Raw genomic sequence first — 18520 nt, forward strand, 5'->3', positions numbered from 1 at the left:
GGCGAAAACTTACAATAGTGTGCCTTTAACATGCATCTTGTGGCTATATTTTTGAAACAGTGAGTAAGTTTACAAATGGGCCCCACATCCATTATAAATGCCTTTTTTTTTTTTTTCAAGAAAACGAGGGACAAATCAATTGTTTTATGGTAATCAACTTTGTCAAGTCGATTAAGGCTAACTTGTGTTGGACACAGGACTTTCTTTTCAAATAAAAAGAAAATCTGAAAGCAAGAGCTGCAATGCAAAAAAACCAACAAAAAAACAAATAAGCTAAGAGGGGTTAGGTGATGTATGACAACTTTAGTTGATTTTAAAACACCCATATCAACATGCATTCTTGTGAAGTATTCCTCCCTGCATGAACGATTAAATAGGGGAGAAAGATAGACAGAGAAGTCAAATGAAGGAGTGTTTTCCTTCCCACCATCCCTCTATGTCATCGTAAACGTGGCTCGCATCATGGGCACGGCCTTTATCTCGTTAACACGGCGGCAGGCTTGTCAGTGCCAGCGAGTGTGTCGTGTTCCGCAGCGAGACCCTCGCCACGGTGTATTAATGCCCCCTGTCGTTGCTGCCGGCGACTGTTAACCAGGTTTCCCGTTGCGACCAGCAGTCGTTTGTCACAGAGCACGGAGCATGAGGCCTTGGTTCAACGGAGCATTAATAGTCTGAATATCAGCAGTCTCTGCACAGTGAGGGGCGTTCAAGGGATTACAGCTCCCATCATCCTCTCTGTACCACTGTTTAACACCCAACATCCTAATTACATTACCTGATGGAGAAGAGGGAGAGGAGGAGGACTGCAAGAGGCAAGCTCATCTACGAATGGATCCTCAATCAAATGCGCATTTTAGGAAAAGACAGGGAGAAGAAAAGGAAAATGACATTGTCAGAAATTAGTTGTGATGGATTTGGTCAGACAGCAGTTAGAGAGGAAAAAGTGAGAGGAGAAGAAAAATGAGTTTTGAAGAGTGTAAGGGAGGCGTTACGTTTTTTTTTTTTTCCTTTTCCTATAGATTCCTTAAGACTCAATTACAGTGACAGACACACACATGAGCGATGTTCTTTACATCCACCTGCTTCACAACGCATGTAGAGGAATGCTGATACTTTTCACGCTAAACGATGTTCTTCAGAAAACAACAGGGAAGTGAAGTGGTTTCTGATGATACTTGGTTTAATACTTTAAACTCAACTGTTTCTTCTTTAGTCATGAATTTTAGTCAATCCTGCATTGGAGTTCCCACACATGTAGGCACACATGCTCACAAATAAAGAGACGCAGTCGCACAAATCACAAAGCAATTTTATTAAGTAGTTTTCCATTCTTTGAAAATACATTTTCACAAGCTTACATTCTAAATGATAAAATAAATTCTTTGCACAACAAACCACAGTTTTAAAAACCCCTGAGAATAACTTTACACTTTGAAACTAACTGCATTCACTCAGAATGTAAATGTATGCATTTTTTTTTTTTTTTTTTTTGCAGAACAGAATTTGATTATAATGCATAAATTCAGTTCTGTAATTGTGAATACTTATGAATATATTCTGAGAAATCTGTATAATCAATTCTTAGAATTTGCATTTTGGAGTTCTTGAAACTAAACGTGACTAGCTGTGAACGCCTAATGTACAGATGTATTTGTAAACTGTTTTTTTTATCAGTTCAGCAGAGGCAGAGTCAATTTCTTATTTCGAAAATAAAAGTTAAGTTAAAAAAATTTCAAAACACCCACCATCAGCCCTCCTTTGGCAAGGGTTCGGTTTGTGTTGAAGATAAGAACCGTGGCTTGATGTGTAGGGTCTTTCCTGTAACAGAGAGAGGAAAGGAGAGGAAAAATTCCACAAAGAAACACTATGCAGTGCAAAAGGAAAAGAACAACATGCCATCCACTAAAGGTTCCTTCATGTACTTGAGGAAGTGAATTGTGATTGTTTGTTGGTTACACAGCAGTACCTGATGCTAAAAGTGAAGTAGATGAAACTTTGATTTGGAAAAACAAGACAGACAGACAAGAAATAAATAGCACCTGCTATGTAATGACAGGAGGAGCTATTACTCTGTTTTTACTGATAGAGGAGTGACACATGAGTGTGTGATTGTCTCAGGGTGAGTGATTGCACAGAGACCGAAAGGGAAAGAGAAGATACAGGCAGTGATGCATAGAGTCTGGGCTAATTTATGCAAAGCAGAGAGAAGTTTGTCTGGATGGCCACAATCTTTAGAGTGAGAGCTAAACTGTCATTAGTAACAATTAACTGCTCTTAGTGTGAGTCTGCGTGGTTGGTAACCTCGCTAGGGTTAGAAATCGAGAGTTAGTTCATATACAGAACCAGCTCCACACTTAGTTTCGCTTTCTTTGTGGGGACTCTCCACTCTCCATAGGCGTAATGGTTTTTTATACTGTACAAACTGTATATTCTATCTCCCAAACCTACCCCTACACCTACCCATCACAGAAAACGTTCTGCATTTTTACGTTTCAAAAAAAAAAAAAACTATTTAGTATGTGTATAAATCCATTTCCCTTGTGGAGATTGCTGGCTGGCAGTGTTCATTTCGTTAAAGAAAACTATGACGAAAAATGTTTGTTGACAACCTTTTTTTCCATGACTAAGACTAGACGATGAGAGACAACACCAATGTCATTAAACGATAACTGATTATTAACACATACAATGTCGTTGACGAAAAAAGACAAGACTTGTGGCTAAAAGACTAAAAACTTGACCAAAATCACACAACATAAACAAAACAAAACATTACAGAGTGTTTTTACGAGTGTTCATGCTTATGGTTGCTAGATTTCCAAAATGTAATCCCCCAATCAGAGCTTTTCTGTTAAAAGAACACGTTTTACCTAATCTCTGCAATCTGGCAACCATGCACACGTGCTCTCTCTACACTGAGGAAGAAGCGTGGATGATCTGAAAACACCGACAAGTAAGCTGGAGTTAAGCGATCTTCATTTGAGTTTCTACTTAAAGCTGCAGTCTGAAACATTTTTGGTTAAAAATGATCCAAAATAAATTTTTGAGCAAGTACATAACCAGTCAGTGTTCAAAACTATCTCCTTACCTTAGCCTGATTCACAAAAGTAAGCTTGTAATAATCTTTTATAATAAATCGATACTGGTGGATTTCTGCAGGAAATTCGAGAATGCAGCCGTTCGTCTTTGCGTCATTACGTCACATCTGTAAACAGAAAGGAAGGAGTCCAAGCTAGACTATGCATATATGATGCTGCTGGTAGCGGATCATTTATAGCCTTTTCTCACAGCAGCTGCAATAATTAAACTTATCATTTTGATGGCAGATTGTAATCCAGAAAGGTCCAAATGACAATCATCAGTGACAACTGGAGATTCACCCGTAGTCACAAGCAAAAGACTTCGGACTGCGGAGTGGCTATAGAAATTGAAATCTACAGGTAACGCTAATACACACTAAATACACAGTCACGCAATGCTGATGTTGTTAACATTAACAATTTGAGAACAAAGTATAACAACAATAATAATTTGCATGGTTTGATGCGATATGAGCTAAGCGATCGTGAGATTTAAATCACCATTGGCAGTGCGATTTATTGTAGGACTAATGCTTTTTCCCCACTTTGGGAGTTCAAAACAGCTTGCCAAAGCAAACTTTTCCAAAAAGTTTGCTTTGGCAAGCTGTTTTGAACTCCCAAAGCTCATAGCTGGTAAACAACTTTGTACAACCATTGGTCCGCGGCGATAACGTAATAGGTTGGTGTGCGTGAAGGCTCCACCTTCTTTTACATGGCATTCTTTTCCCCTTCATTTCTCCTGTTTGATCAGTGGAGGTCAGACGTCCGCAAGTGAAAACATGAACACATTGGAGAGCTGTAGTAGAAAATGAAATTGTACTTGTGATGAAAAAAGACACTAATATTGTTTTTCATGTTTAATACGGTAAAGCTGCTTGATTTTATTGATATCTATTGTATGAAGTGCTATATAAATAAACGTGACGTGACTTTACTAGAGTGCCGAATTGCAGAGCTTGTGCAAACAAACATATCCATGTTGCTATGATAAGATGCTTTTCGCTTTATTAAAATATTTGCCGTTTTCTCAATTTTGTTGTGTGTTTATTTTGTTATTGAGAGAAAAGTGAGCAGCACATTTTTACATATTTATCTAAAGATCGCTCTCAGCAGTGGGGGCAGAGTCAGATGTATTTCACGTATTTCGAACTTCATTTTACCCCTAAACGAAGAACGAAAAACAACTTTGCCATTAGTATATTGGGGCCTTTAGTATGATTTTCCTCTGGGGATCAAAACATGTCCCCAAAAGGATAAAGATTTCGGATATTGCCATATAGGGTTTACCAGGACCACACACACACACACACAACACACACACCACACAAGAATGATTTTAATGACTTTCAGTTTAAGTACTGGTTCTGGAACATCTGTTTACATCTGATGAGGATAGAAATATGTAATAAAATGTAATAAAATGTAATGTGATATTTAAGATAGATTTAATTGGCATTTCAAAGCTGCTGTCATAATGATCAGCACCCTGGATGTTTGCCAATCAGATTAGAATATGTTTTAAATTCCAATTAAATTCCTGTATTTGAATTGAGATCACAAACAGGAGGTATAAATTCCAATTAGCATTTAAACACAAGAACACAAATCAACTGGTATTTAAAGAAATTCATATGTAAAATTCAAATTCATAACTTATTTAACTAGAAAAGTAAAGTTGGTCAAAACAATTTTTTTTTTAAATAAAAATTGAAGGGTTGAAGGACAAATCAGATTTTTTATTACTGTTTTGTTGAAATCTAAAATGGATCTCATAAATTGACATACTTCTGAGGATAATGAACGCAGTAAGTATTGTTTTCCCGACATTATCCATTGTTTCGTCTTCAAAATAACTAGGATAATTATTAACAGAACCATTAAGGAATCCAGATTGTTGAACTGAATCAGAAAAGTCAAATTCGCTTTGAAAGCAGCAATTGTTCAGTCTGTATGTAGCAGATGATTTCAGGCAACAGGATGAGAGAGTGACATGTGAAAAGCCATGGTGGTCTGGTGGGCACCTGTGCTATTCTGAGACACAGGGCTGCCATCAATGATCCCAAAGGGGAACTTATCTGGAACTTGGCATCAGAGAAATAGGAAGTTGGCAGAAATAGGAAGTGTATGTGTATGCACAACAAGCACAAATTTGTATATATATGCAGACGTGAGACAGAAACAAACTTGCTTTCACTCATGAAAGCTTTGGAAACAGAAAGCAAACATGTATGAACATGAGCTAAAACAGAGCGAAAAAAAAAAAAAAAACAATTTAAAGACAGAGTTATACATGTTTAAATGTTTACATGTAGAGAAAAGAATGTCATGCTTCAGTATGTCCATGTGACTAAAAAGACACTGTTAGGGTGTAAGGTCAGAGGTTAATCACAGCAGTTTCTGTTCTGCAGTAACTAATTTAAGAAAGGAAGTGTGAAAGCATGAGAAAAGAGAAGATGAAATTAAAAGAGTTCAAATGGATTCTTAAAAGTTAGAACCAGTTCAGTTCTTGCAGGAAGAATGTGTGTGAGTTTGTGTAAGGGCAGTATATCAGGTTTGTCTTATTGAGTGTGGAGAGAGAAAAACACTGTTCCATAGGGTGCGGCTGATGTGTGTGTGTGTGTGTACAAGTGAGGATATAGGGGCCCCTCTCCTCCTAATCCTCTATCAGTCAGACTGACATACCAGCTTCAGCTGTGCCTGTCCTTAACAACAAAACTAAATATTAGTAACCCCTCAGTAAGTATTATATACCTCATGTACTCCGCTCTTAAATAATATCACCCCCTCGATATTATTAACCCCATCACTGCGCATTAAATAACAACTATTTACTCCATAAATATTTATTACCCCCTTATACTCTTTATATATACAGTGACCCCAAAAGGTATTTGAACTCTTAAGCCACACTTAAAAAAGGCTATTAAAAAATAGGCACACACATGCACGCACTTAAAATGTTTCATGCAATGCATTAGATACAAAACATCAATCCAAGTGGCATCTATAAACAAATCATGCAAAGCCTTTTCCTAAAGCGAACTTTATTTATGCCTTAAATTAACTTTATGCCACTTGATTACACTTAAAGGGGATGTCTAATGTTATTTTATGCATTCTGACATATTTACACTGTTAAAGAGTTGGATTCTTATTCCAAATTCCAAAGATTCAAAAAACGAGTTGGACGTTTTGGTTGTGAGGAAAAGATAAACTTGTTCAGGTTCCCAAAGAACCCAGCGTTAAGAGAACAGTGAATGTAGTTTGTCTTCCTGGGGCAGTAACAGTGTTGTGAAATTGTGTTTGTTTGTTCCTGGCATTTCAGTAAAGAATGTTTTATAAACAAGGCCCAGTTCGACACTGGATTTCCAGATCGTTTGAAACTGGAAGATGGAGTGGTCCCAATGACAAAACATCCCGGTCATGAGTCGGAACCGCAGGTGGTAATTAAAACTGAATCAAATGTCTGTGTTTTGTTGGCAATCAGTGTGTAAGTGCATAGTGAACGTATAGTGAATATCAAGTTATCCAGGGATAATGCAATGATGTATTGTGTGTGTCGTGACTCTTTAACTCCGCCCACAGCACACCTCCAGGAGCTCGACTGTTTTCGTAAAGAAGGGGTAACAGCTGTATCGGTCTTTTATAAATCTGATAAAACTAAAGACTCTTTTGAGATATGAAGGATGCAGTACTACTCTATAGGTTCTAGGTTCTCAAGATTAACATGAGATTGGCAGAATCTGGGTGTGTTATGTACCCTTTAACTAATGCAATAACATTTATACATTAAGTGTAGTTTAAGTATCCAAATACTTTGTAGGGCCAATGTATGCATTTCATCTACTGTATGTTATTATTATTATTAGGGGTTCAAGCACGTAGTGCTTACTAAGGATTTATATTATTTTTCTTCTTCCTTAAACTGATCAGGCAGCCCAAACCGTAAGGCCAAGAGACTTGAAACTTTGTCAGGTAGTAGTCTTGCTCGTTACTCAGATACCCAGACTCGTCCATATCGGCCAACATGTGGTGCTACAGCGATAAAAATGTAAAATCGTTCATAACTCCTAGACCATTTGTCCTAGAATCAATTTGTTTCCGCCATTTTGAATTTTGTCCAAAATCTACTTTTGCAAACTAGTCCTAGGTTTTTCGCCCGATCGGAACCAAACCAGTACAGAAATGTTCTCTGGAGTCTGAATATTAATAATTATCCCCCCAAAAAGTTGAAATTTTGCTTCACAGTCGCTAAGGGGTGCCAAAACTTACGATATGGGCAGAGCCACTTTTTCTAAAATGGCTATAACTTGAGAACGAAATTAGATACTTGCACCAAACTCGGTGCACATATGTATGGGCACAATCTTTGGTCACGATAAAAAAAAATCTGGTCGATTGGACTCTAGGTGGTGCTATAACTTGAAAAAAAACTTGAAAACAGCTGTAACTATGCAACTGTTAGTCTGATCGACTTGAGATTTGGCATGCAGTCTCTTGTTCCAAGGGGGCATGACAGTCTATGAGGTCATTGGGGTATCTCAAAAAACATGGTCGCCATCGGCCAATGAATTTTGAGCACCTATTAGAGAAGGTTAATGGAGGCCGATCGGAATGAAACTTAGTGTGCATGTTTGACTTATGGTCCTAGAGGTCTGTAAAGAATTTTGAACTTCACGAAATTAAGTGAACACATGCAGTATATGACTCTTAAGAAGCATGCCAACTTTTATGGAGATCGGATCATAGGTGGCGCTATAACGGTTAAAAAAAAATGTTTTTAAAAAAAATATATATATTTTTAATGGTTTTAGATGAAAATGAATACAACTTTGGGTGTGGTGGACTTATTTCCACGGGAGTCACGTCATTCCTGAAACCTTGCCGAGTCCAATGATACCACACATGCCAGGTTTCGGCTTATGGTTTGTGCAGCGTTGTGATTTAGCGCTTAAAAACTTTTGCGAATATCTTTGAAACCGTTAATCCGATCGACACAAAAACAGCGTAGGACATACGGAACCTAAGTTTGTCACAGCCCAAATGTAAAAAAAAAAAAAAAAAAAAAAAAAGATATTTTCACCATAATTAACATGCATATATGTATGGGCACACTCTGAGGACACCCAAAAAAAAAAAATGGTGGAGATCGGGCAACAGGTGGCGCTATAACTGTCAAAAAACCTTTAAGCCTGTATTGGCTGTAAATGTTGATGATCTAAGTGTTTACATGCTTGCTAAATAAAAATAATACCTTTTTATGTGCTTAAAGGCCTTAAATGCTTGAACCCCGATACATGCTGCTTGCAGCTTTAATTATTATTATTATTTAAATCTAACCTCCTGTTCACATACAGTACTGTGCAGTACACACCTTTGGCCTGTAGGCCTGCCACAGGAGGTATCTTTGGGGAATCAGGGTTCTCTGACATGTCAGGAGAGCTGGACAAAGAGATGAATGAGGGCAGCTTCTCAGGACCCGAGGAGGATGAGCCCTCATCTGCCTGTATGGACTCTGTGGACTGAGTATGAACTTCCTCCGAACTGAAAAGACAAAACAAAAATTATTATACTGAAGAAACAGATTTAATTTGATTCATTTTTTTTTATTTTCAAAGTAATTTATAAATAATCAGCATCCTTATGGGAGATTTACATATTCAGGCCACTTCCCTATAAATAATAGATATACAACTATGCAAATAATATAATAATAATGATGACAATAACTTATCTATAACTACAGTGCAGAAAGGGGAAAGAGAACACTTATCATATATAGATGGCAATTAAGAATTGTAAAGGCCAATGTGGGATTAGTTCCTCTTCCTGACCTCTTTATAATGTCTCTGGTGCGGGCTTTCTTGGCCGGTCCAAAGCTTGCGTTAGAGCCAGTGCGCTTCACACTCTCTCTGTGGTGCAGCTTGCATTTGGATCCACGTGGACAAACGCCGGTACTGGAGAAGTCTGGACACACCAGCGTGTGTTTCTTCTTACACTGTGGAGAGAGCAGTACATTCTTAATGCTTTAATGCTTTATTTCTTTATATCCAGATTCACAATGGATGTTTTGTTGGTTGGTTATGAACATGTGGGACACTGTTGAGTTAAAAGAAAGCACAGATTTCATGTGTGCCACACTCTGTAGGAGTGCACTGAAGTTAGCAAAACTAAGTGTTTGTGTGTGATCACACATCAGTAGGTGCATGTATCTGATAAGTGAGAGAAGGTGAGCATGTGTTTGTGTGTGTAAGTGAGAGTAGGTGAGAGTGTCTGTGTGCCTGTGTAATTTGGGCGTAAATTGGTAGCTTCATTCTTCGGGAGACCCGATCCCTCCCACCTGTCAGAGGAGCTAATTATACCCCACTATGGGGTGAGGAGCGCGAGACGCGTGTATATGTGAGAGAGAGGGGGACTGGGCGAGTGTGGGGCAAGTTGCTCCAGAAATAGAGAAAAAGAGAGAGAGAGTGTCTGTATGTGTGTGTTGGAGGGAAGGGTAGCAGAAGGATCGTGTGTCCGGGAACAGTGTGGTCTCCCTGTAACCCCTTGCGGCAGACCGCCCAGAGACACTCTCCCCTCAACAGGGATCCATTCAGAGCCAGAGGCAGCCTATAATTACCAAAACTACAGTTATAACAGTGAGACACAAGAGGCTCTCATCTTTTGGTGCTTAGAAATGTGATACACTCAGAAATCAGACAGATTTTGTTAAATTAATCCCTCAGGGACAGTTCACACAGGAAACATGTTCTTGTAATCCAGCTGTGATACTTTTTCAATTGTTGCACATACACATCTGCTTTTTTTCAGTGTATAGCACCACAGGCAGCACATTTTAAAGACGCTGTGTGAAAAGTAGTTCACTAAAATGAATCTATATAAAAAAAAAAATAAAAAAAAAAATTGGTTGAATATAGGTTGACATTCAAGTCCATGTCTAGATTATGAGAACATAGGAACATAGACTATCACTAATTGCAGACATGTACAGTTTGGCTATGGAATTTTTAAGTCCAAGAGGACAGCTTTTGTTATATTTTCTGTTATACAGGAAACACTTTAAGTATATTTTATATATACACACACACAGTCTAGTGTAACTGGATTATCGTACCCAATGAATCCGGGTCTCTAATGCCTCCTAAATCATCCTATAGACAACATCATCACTCACCACACTCATGGCTAATTGGCTCAATTTGCTAAATCCCTTGCCACTTGAATTCAGTCGATTCCAATTCCACCCCATTTCAGAAGAGCATTTGGGACCTTTCTTTTTTTAAACACCCATTTGTTTCTTGTTTGACTGATAACATCCATGTCGAGCTTTAATCATTCAAAGGTCCGGCGAAGGCAGATAGAACAAATGTGTAAATTGTGAGAAATTACAAACACTCTAAGGTGGGATAATCTGATCATAAGAGTACTGCATATGTAATTCTAACTATTCTGATTTCATATTCACAACAATTACTACGTCTGTGTCCTGATCTTTGAAATATGTTTATGGGGAAAATGTCAAGTTACACTATTTTTTCCCCCCTAAAAAGTCTACATTTAATGGAAAGTTTTTTCTTTGTTCATGATATTAGTTACCAGTAATCTCTTACAATCACAGCAAAATATGAATATTGGGTAATCCCAATCACCAGACAACTGACAAAGTCATCTTGATGTGCGGGAAAAAAAGTTGTTTTTTTTTTTAAATAGAACCGAAATTTCACTGTTCACTATCTCATAAAGTATTCAGTAAGCTGAAATTAAAATAATAATAAAATAATTAAAATTAATAAATAAAACATTTAAATAAAATGGCCTCTGCTTTGTTAGGCTCCATATGTCAACACCAATATGGCGTACAGGATGGGCCCACACCGTTTTGCAATGAAATGTACCTACTATCACACTGGCATCTCCAGGGCATTTATAATTCAGCAACATTGACTGCATCCACAGAGTCTACTCTCAGGTGTCAACAGACCATTTGATGCATAATGACCACTAAGATAGCCAGAGCTGGTTGAACCCACCAATTTCAGACCTGTTGGTTGGCTGATATGCTACATCCTTAGGAGTGCACATGTTTTTAATCAGTCTTTCGGGAGGAACAAAAGGTTTGTTAATTATTTACCAAGCTGCCACAGTGGTTTCTTACAGTAACTATTTCCCCAAATTTGTAAAGTTCATAACATCAGATCATTTTCAGGAGATTTGTCTTGTCTCTATTGTTTGCAAGAGCTAACAACACTTTGTTGCATGGAAGTATCATGGAAGCATTGACAGATTGTCTATACTTCTTTCATCACAAAAACCACAAACCACATCCCCTTCCTAAGTGGGAGGAGTTCCTGGCCAAAAGAATACAACTTAACTTGAGACCAGCATTGTTTGTTCACCCAAAAATGAAAATTCTGTCATCATTTACTCACTCTCATTCTGACTTACTTTTTTTTTACTGAACACAAAGGCCCTGTTTACACCTTGTATTAAGAGGAGTTTTGGTCGATCATATTATACGTAGACGAGGGAGACACATTCCTGTTTACACCTAGTGTTTACACGACTTTTGACCACTTCTGTCCTGAGTTCTCTATAAGTGGGTAAATGTACAGGCTTTTTCAGATCTTTCCATCTAATGGATTAAATTAAGCTCACACAATTTACATATGAACACGAAAGGAGACAACGGAAAAACATATGGAGAGCATCAGCTTTTGTTTCTGCTCTGAAAACAGTAAGACCATGCCGACCACTATGAGTGTGTGTGTGTTAGAAATGAGGAATGGTGAGAGAACTTTGTGCTTGGTACATTTTTCGTCTTAAACCCAAACTTAGGTCTTCAGCCGACAAGGTTTAAATCCCTTCTGGCTAGTGCAGTGCACTTCCTATAATGTTTATAATGCCCTAAAATGCCCACATGAGTGTTTACACTACAAAATCTATCCGGTCGAATGTGTTTTCGACTACCTCTGGAAGTGGTCAAAGTAAACAAGCTCAAAATGTTTTACACCTGTATTTAGCATCGTCCACTTGTGATTGGATTGACGGAAACGCATCTTAAAGGGATAATTCACCCCAAATTGAAAATTATACCATGATTGAAGGTGTATATGACTATCTTTTTTTCAGATGAACACAATCAGGGTTATATTAAAATATATCTCTTCCAAACTTTATAATGGTAGTGAAGGGGGCGTGAGATTCTGAAGCCCAAAAAAGTGCATCCATCCATCATAAAAGTAATCCATATGGCTACAGGGTTAATTAAGGACTTCTGAAGTGAAGCGATGGGTTTTTGTAAGAAAAATATCCATATTTATAACTTTATAAACTATAATAACTAGCTTCTGGCAGACTGCCGTATGAATCTTTTTTTTTTTTTTTTTTGCAAACACATTATTGTTTAATTATTTTCATTACTAGTTTTTCAAGATTCTTTTCATTACTGAAAATAATGACTAAGGTATACACTCTTCTTCCAACATTTAATGTGTTTGATGAGCAACACAACAGAACTACATCATATTCCTTTCATCTCCACCAATATTTAATTTATACAAATTAGTGAAAGCTAAAATATGATAAGTATGGGTGATATAAATCTTACCTAACTTATAAGTTGATTGGCTATTTGGAATCATATCTAATTAGATGAAAATCCCACTGATGGGAAGTGGACGCAGTACTGAGAAGGCTCATTAACTTTGATGTTCACGGCTGTGATCTGGGCAAAGAAAACACAAAAGCCCAAGTCCTCCCCAACCACGCTCTCTCATACATTTTAATTTACATAAAAGCAGCAAAATAGAGGGAAAAGTGAAGTGTGTGAGAGAAAAAAAAGAGAAGTGGATGGAACATCTTTATATCAGTGCAAGTTAACAATTTTCCACTTGATTTAAGAAAGGCTGGGAAGTCTCTGGGGCCTATTAGAAGAGCTTTCTACTGGCCACAAAGCAGAAAGAGTCAGCACATTTTACATTACTGAGACAGTGAGCAAGAAAGAGCGAGAGAGAGACAGAAAGATAGAATGGTGGTGTGAGCTATGATAAAGAGCAGGGAAATGAGAATAGTGACAGAGTGATAGAGAGATGATAGGAAAGGTAGGAGAATCAAAAGAAGAGTGATCAGGGTGAGGTGTGTGAATGGATGTGGCCAGCAAACAAAAGAAGAAACAGGACAGAAAAACATGGGAAATGGCAGACAGAAATACTAAGCTGGAGAAGGGGAAAAAGAACAGAGGGAGGGAGAAATGAAGAGGATGAGAGTGTGCTTTAACCCTTGCTCCGCTGGCGTATCCTTGCTGGCCTCTCGCCTGTACTGCTGTCATCAGCACTTTTTCACGTCCATAATTATGGTGTGCTATCCATCATATCTAAGACAGTGCTTTTGGGACGGCGCAAAATTACAGACCTAAGCACTTCAGCTAATAGAATAAATATTAATATCTCTCTTCTTATATATTCTCATTCTCACCCCAAATATTTAAATGAGCCCTGACAGCAAGAGAATGCATTTGTTACGATGAAGGGAAAGCAAAGAAGAACAAATGGAGGGAAAAAAACAGAGCGAGAGACAGACAGAGACAAAGAGAGAAGACGGGAGAAGCAGAAAACACTGCGGAGAAACAATTCATTAGAATGAGACAAATCCAAAGAGGAAGAAACTGATAGGGGCGGTGATGAAAGTTTCTGCAGAAGAACAATAAAGTCAGGAATACTGTCAGTTTAAAAAAAACAAATCACTTTTGTTCTGGCATATATGAATTATGTTATTATCTCAAAAGCTTCCCGCTTTAAATCTGTAGCAAAATGACACTATAGTAAAAAAAAGAAAAGAAAAGAAAAGAAAAGAAAAAGAAAAGAAAAGAAAAGAAAAGAAAAGAAAAGAAAAGAAAAGAAAAGAAAAGAAAAGAAAAGAAAAGAAAAGAAAAGGAGGCACTCAGTCATTTTTTATTTGGCCAAAATAACAGTTGTTTTGGACTCTTCTTGGAAAATGTTTGACAATAAAGCGGTTAAAGAGATAATTATTCGGTTGGTCATGTGATCTCAATATCGGTTGGTTATGTGATCTCCACAGGGCAACCTACTTCACTGGAAATTACTGATTACTGATTTTTTCTACTTCATTGGAAATCAATGATATGACGTAGATTTCTCATGCCAGTGTATTTTTTTCTGTTGAAAAAAAAAAAAATAATTTTTGGGTTTGGAGGGGGGTTAAAAACTTTCGGTAACACTTAACACGTAAAGTTCTTTAAAGGATTAATTAAGCATCATGAACTAACAATGAACTTTTTATACAGCATTTTTAATTTTGATATTTTTTTCTTCATTAATTCATGTTCATTCATAATAAATTAAATAATGTTTATGTAACCTAAATTGTAAAAAAAAAATGTTTTAGTATATCTATAAATTAACATTAACCAAAGTTAATACATGCTGGAAAGTATTGTTTATAGTTAGTTCATGATGTCTAATTAACCAATGTTAATTAACTGAACCTTAAATGTAAAGTGTTAACAACTTTATCAACTAAAGAAACATTACTAAGTACACCAAAAGCTAACACTGCTAAAATATAACAAAAAAACATGACTAACACAAGTCATATGATGTCATGCAAATTAAATTTGGATGAGAAGAAGAATGTAATAAGTAGTACATGACAGTGGCTACATATGTCTCATGCAAGCATACGTATGGCTCCATGAGACTGAGGGACAGGTGTGATGGGGACAACAGGAGCATGTGTGTGTGTGTGGGAGAGCTGGGGTGAGGATAGAGGTCATGGATGGGTTAAAACCTGCTGGATTAAGGGCATATGAGGACACTTTGTAAATGTGGGTCATGTTGTGCTCTCTTGTTACTGCCCTCAATATGTCACTCATTCACAAACATGGAGGAAACCAAATACATATGTCATAAGTCCACGGATGATGTTTAGATTAACATTCGGAACACAAACAACTTTTAAGAGCTCTATTTTAAAACTCTTGCAAAATGTAATAACCAATAAATAGCATTCATTCATTAAGACCTATAAAACTGCCATCAACTGCAAGGCACTTTAATGCAACAAATAATATGAATGTCAGAAACTACTTTGCATCTATGTGGATGCAAGTAGAAGGGAGATGATACATTTTGTTGACAGTGATGACCTGAAGCATTGAACCATGTTACGTGCCAAAGGCCAGTTTGTTCACTCTCCATATCAACAGCATTTACCACAGAATTCTTTAAGTAGAATACAAGTGTGTACAAGAGTGATTCCTCAATAAGGGAATAAGGATGATTATTAAGAAAAACAAAACATGCTTAAAACATAGACAAAAATAGACATTTATTGTATTTTAAAGGATGTTTAAGAGAAACAATATATTTTATATTATATAGCATTTAAATGTTTTAAGATTTAAAGTACCTTTTTAAGCACTTTTACTTAAAGGGTTAGTTTGACCCAAAAATGAAAATTCTGTCATTAATTACTCACCCTCATGCCGTTCCACACCCGTAAGACCTTCGTTAATCTTCGGAACACAAATTAAGATATTTTATTTCAATTCCGATGGCTCCGTGAGGCCTCCATAGGGAGCAATGACATTTCCTCTCTCAAGATCCATAAAGGTACTAAAAACATATTTAAATCAGTTCATGTGAGTACAGTGGTTCAATATTAATATTATAAAGCGACAAGAATATTTTTGGAGCGCCAAAAAAAATAAATAAATAAATAAAAATTAACGACTTATTTAGTGATGGCCGATTTCAAAACAATGCTTCATGAAGCATCGGAGCACAGATGAATCAGTGTGTCGAATCTGCTGTTTGGAGCGGCAAAGTCACGTGATTTCAGCCGTTGGCAGTTTGACACGCAATCTGAATCATGATTCGATACTCTGATTCATTTGTGCTCCGAATCTTCCTGAAGCAGTGTTTTGAAATCGGCCATCACTAAATAAGTCATTATTTTGTTTTTTTGGCGCACCAAAAATATTCTCGTCGCTTTATAATATTAATAGTGAACCACTGTACTCACATGAACTGATTTAAATATGTTTTTAGTACCTTTATGGATCTTGAGAAAGGAAGTGTCATTGCTCCCTATGAAGGCATCACGGAGCCATCGGATTTCAACTAAAATATCTTAATTTGTGTTCCGAAGACGAACGAAGATCTTACGGGTGTGGAACGGCATGAGGGTGAGTAATAAATGACAGAATTTTCATTTTTGGGTCAACTAACCCTTTAATTGTAAGAGTTGAAAGGCTAAATTATTTTTTTAGCTTTTTAACTTTCCCTCTATAATAAATTATAAATTAAAGTGTTACAATAAGGAAGGTATATTCAAGTAAAATATTTTAAAAGAATTTCCCATTCATCTAGTAAATAATATCTTAATAGCCAATATTGCTGTTATTACTTCACATATTTCAGAGATCAAGTTTTTAAAATCAATCAATCAATCAATCAAATAAATTAATAATAATAATAATAAAAAAAAAAGTTATATACAAAAAAGGTTAAAGTTTTCAAATAGTCAAACACCCTCTAATTGAATAACCAACCAACATGTGTTTGCAATAGAAATCATCCTACCTTAATAGAAACCGTCTTACCTTATCTCCCTGTGGGCAGTAGCCTCTGACAAAGTCTTTACACACATCGGCTTTGCGTGATACATAGACATGACTGTATGGACAGCTACTGTTATTACAGATCCCCTTCAGAAAGTATGAGCACACAGGCATCTACAAAGACAGAAACAAACAATCATTTAGAGCTTGAAAATGATATCAGGGATCTATGCTTATGATACAAAATAAAACAAACTTTGTCAAAACCTCAAAAAATCTCAAAAATGAAACTTCCAGCACTGAGCAAAAGAGTTAGTGTGAGTGAATGAATATGGTTAGATGGAAAAACCAAAGAAGTTATAAAAAGGATAAGAGCAGTAACAATACAGTTTAGCCTTTAAATACATATTCTAACAGATGTGTGTAGATTATAAAGTGAGTAAGTGATGGGAAACATAAGTGAGTTACACAAATATGGCACCAGTATTATATCACGTATCTATTGAAGTCCCTGTCAAAACATGAATTTATCACACATTGTCTAATCAGTAATTATGTGCATGTGTCAATAGCACAGATTTGTACTGACTCCTTGTGAATATAATCTGCATGTATGAATAATCTGAAAGTGACTGAGTGCTCTCTGGGTTTAAAATAGAATGTGAGGTTCGTGCACACGGTGAGCGGAGAGGGGGGTGGGGGGTACGGGTGCGCTGCCCTCTTAAGTGGAATCTCATTTCCATGGGGGTCATATCATTTCTGCTTAATTAACTGCAACAGAAATATTGACCCAAGCGGGGCGTCGTACCACCTGCATGATGTGTTTATGTGCAGGGGAGGGGAATGGATGCTAGCCACAACTGGGGTGAAAGGGTTTTGGGGGTTGGGTTGGGGGTCTTATTTCTCAGTTATTTGGAGGGGGAACTGGATCATTTTCAATTGCAGGCGTGAACTCAAGCCATGCTTCATGGCATATACATGGATGACACAGGATGCGGGGTTAAACTGAGCCCCAAGCAAGGCTGTGGAGGAATAGAAAGAGGGGGGCTTATGGGGTTGAGACTAGCAGGTGGGCCTGCGCTGCGATGAGGTGGTTTTGCTCCTTTAAGACAAGCAGACAGCTGGTCTCTTGGTGCACTGGAGGGGTAGAGGGTGACGACTGTCACAGGTGCAGTGATTCGGTGTGTTTGTATGTGGGGGGGTGGTGGTGGTGGTTGTTGTGGTGGTATTGGACAGAATACAAGCAAAAGTCTGAACAAGTGTTAGAATATAACGAGAGGGAGGGAGGGAGGGAGGGAGAGAGTGGAGCAGAAAGAGAGACAGAGAGAGTATGTGTGTTTTACAGAAAGTGAGTGCTCTCAGTGGGGAGGCTTTTTCTATGTCAAACAAACAAGGGAAACAGGTGTCTCACTGTGAGAAGGAAGTGTGGGGAAAGTTTCAGACAGCGTCCTTCTAAACCTGGAATGCCACTGCTATTCCTCTCATTTATACGCTCTTCATTTGCCACTCCTGCAGTCATTCTAAATATTGTATTATTTCTGTGTTGCTTACATTTTATACTAGAAGGGCTTTATTGTTTATACCATAGCTTTTTTTTTTTTTTTTTTTTTTCACTGAAAAGAACTCAAAAGAAACAACATTCACTCACAAATCACATTGCTTTGGCTTGGCTACATAAGTGCTACACAAGAGCAGAATCTTGCTAACAAATGATTTTGAAAGGAATTATAAATTCATTATAGATGTTTTATTGTCTTTTAAATATTTTATTTTTCAGGCATGGAAAACTGATTTTCCCAACGCTATCTCAGGATAAATCCGTACGACCTCACTCTTACGAATTTGTACGATTTGGGTGATG

General features: G+C 37.3%; 1 protein-coding gene across 1 annotated transcript in view; it reads right to left on the bottom strand.

The window, feature by feature from the left end:
* Nucleotides 1-1304: 1304 nt before the first annotated feature.
* Nucleotides 1305-18520, bottom strand: part of zc3h3 (zinc finger CCCH-type containing 3) — a 76978-nt gene continuing 59762 nt past the window's right edge. The window contains exons 9-12 of the mRNA XM_067373817.1: nt 16702-16833; nt 8915-9078; nt 8455-8624; nt 1305-1818 (exon numbers count right to left, since the gene is read on the bottom strand). Coding sequence (XP_067229918.1) covers nt 1748-1818; nt 8455-8624; nt 8915-9078; nt 16702-16833 — 537 coding nt within the window. The 3' untranslated portion in view covers nt 1305-1747. The remainder of the gene's footprint in view (nt 1819-8454; nt 8625-8914; nt 9079-16701; nt 16834-18520) is intronic.

Source organism: Chanodichthys erythropterus, chromosome 21, assembly GCF_024489055.1.
Source record: "Chanodichthys erythropterus isolate Z2021 chromosome 21, ASM2448905v1, whole genome shotgun sequence".
NCBI lineage: Eukaryota > Metazoa > Chordata > Actinopteri > Cypriniformes > Xenocyprididae > Chanodichthys > Chanodichthys erythropterus.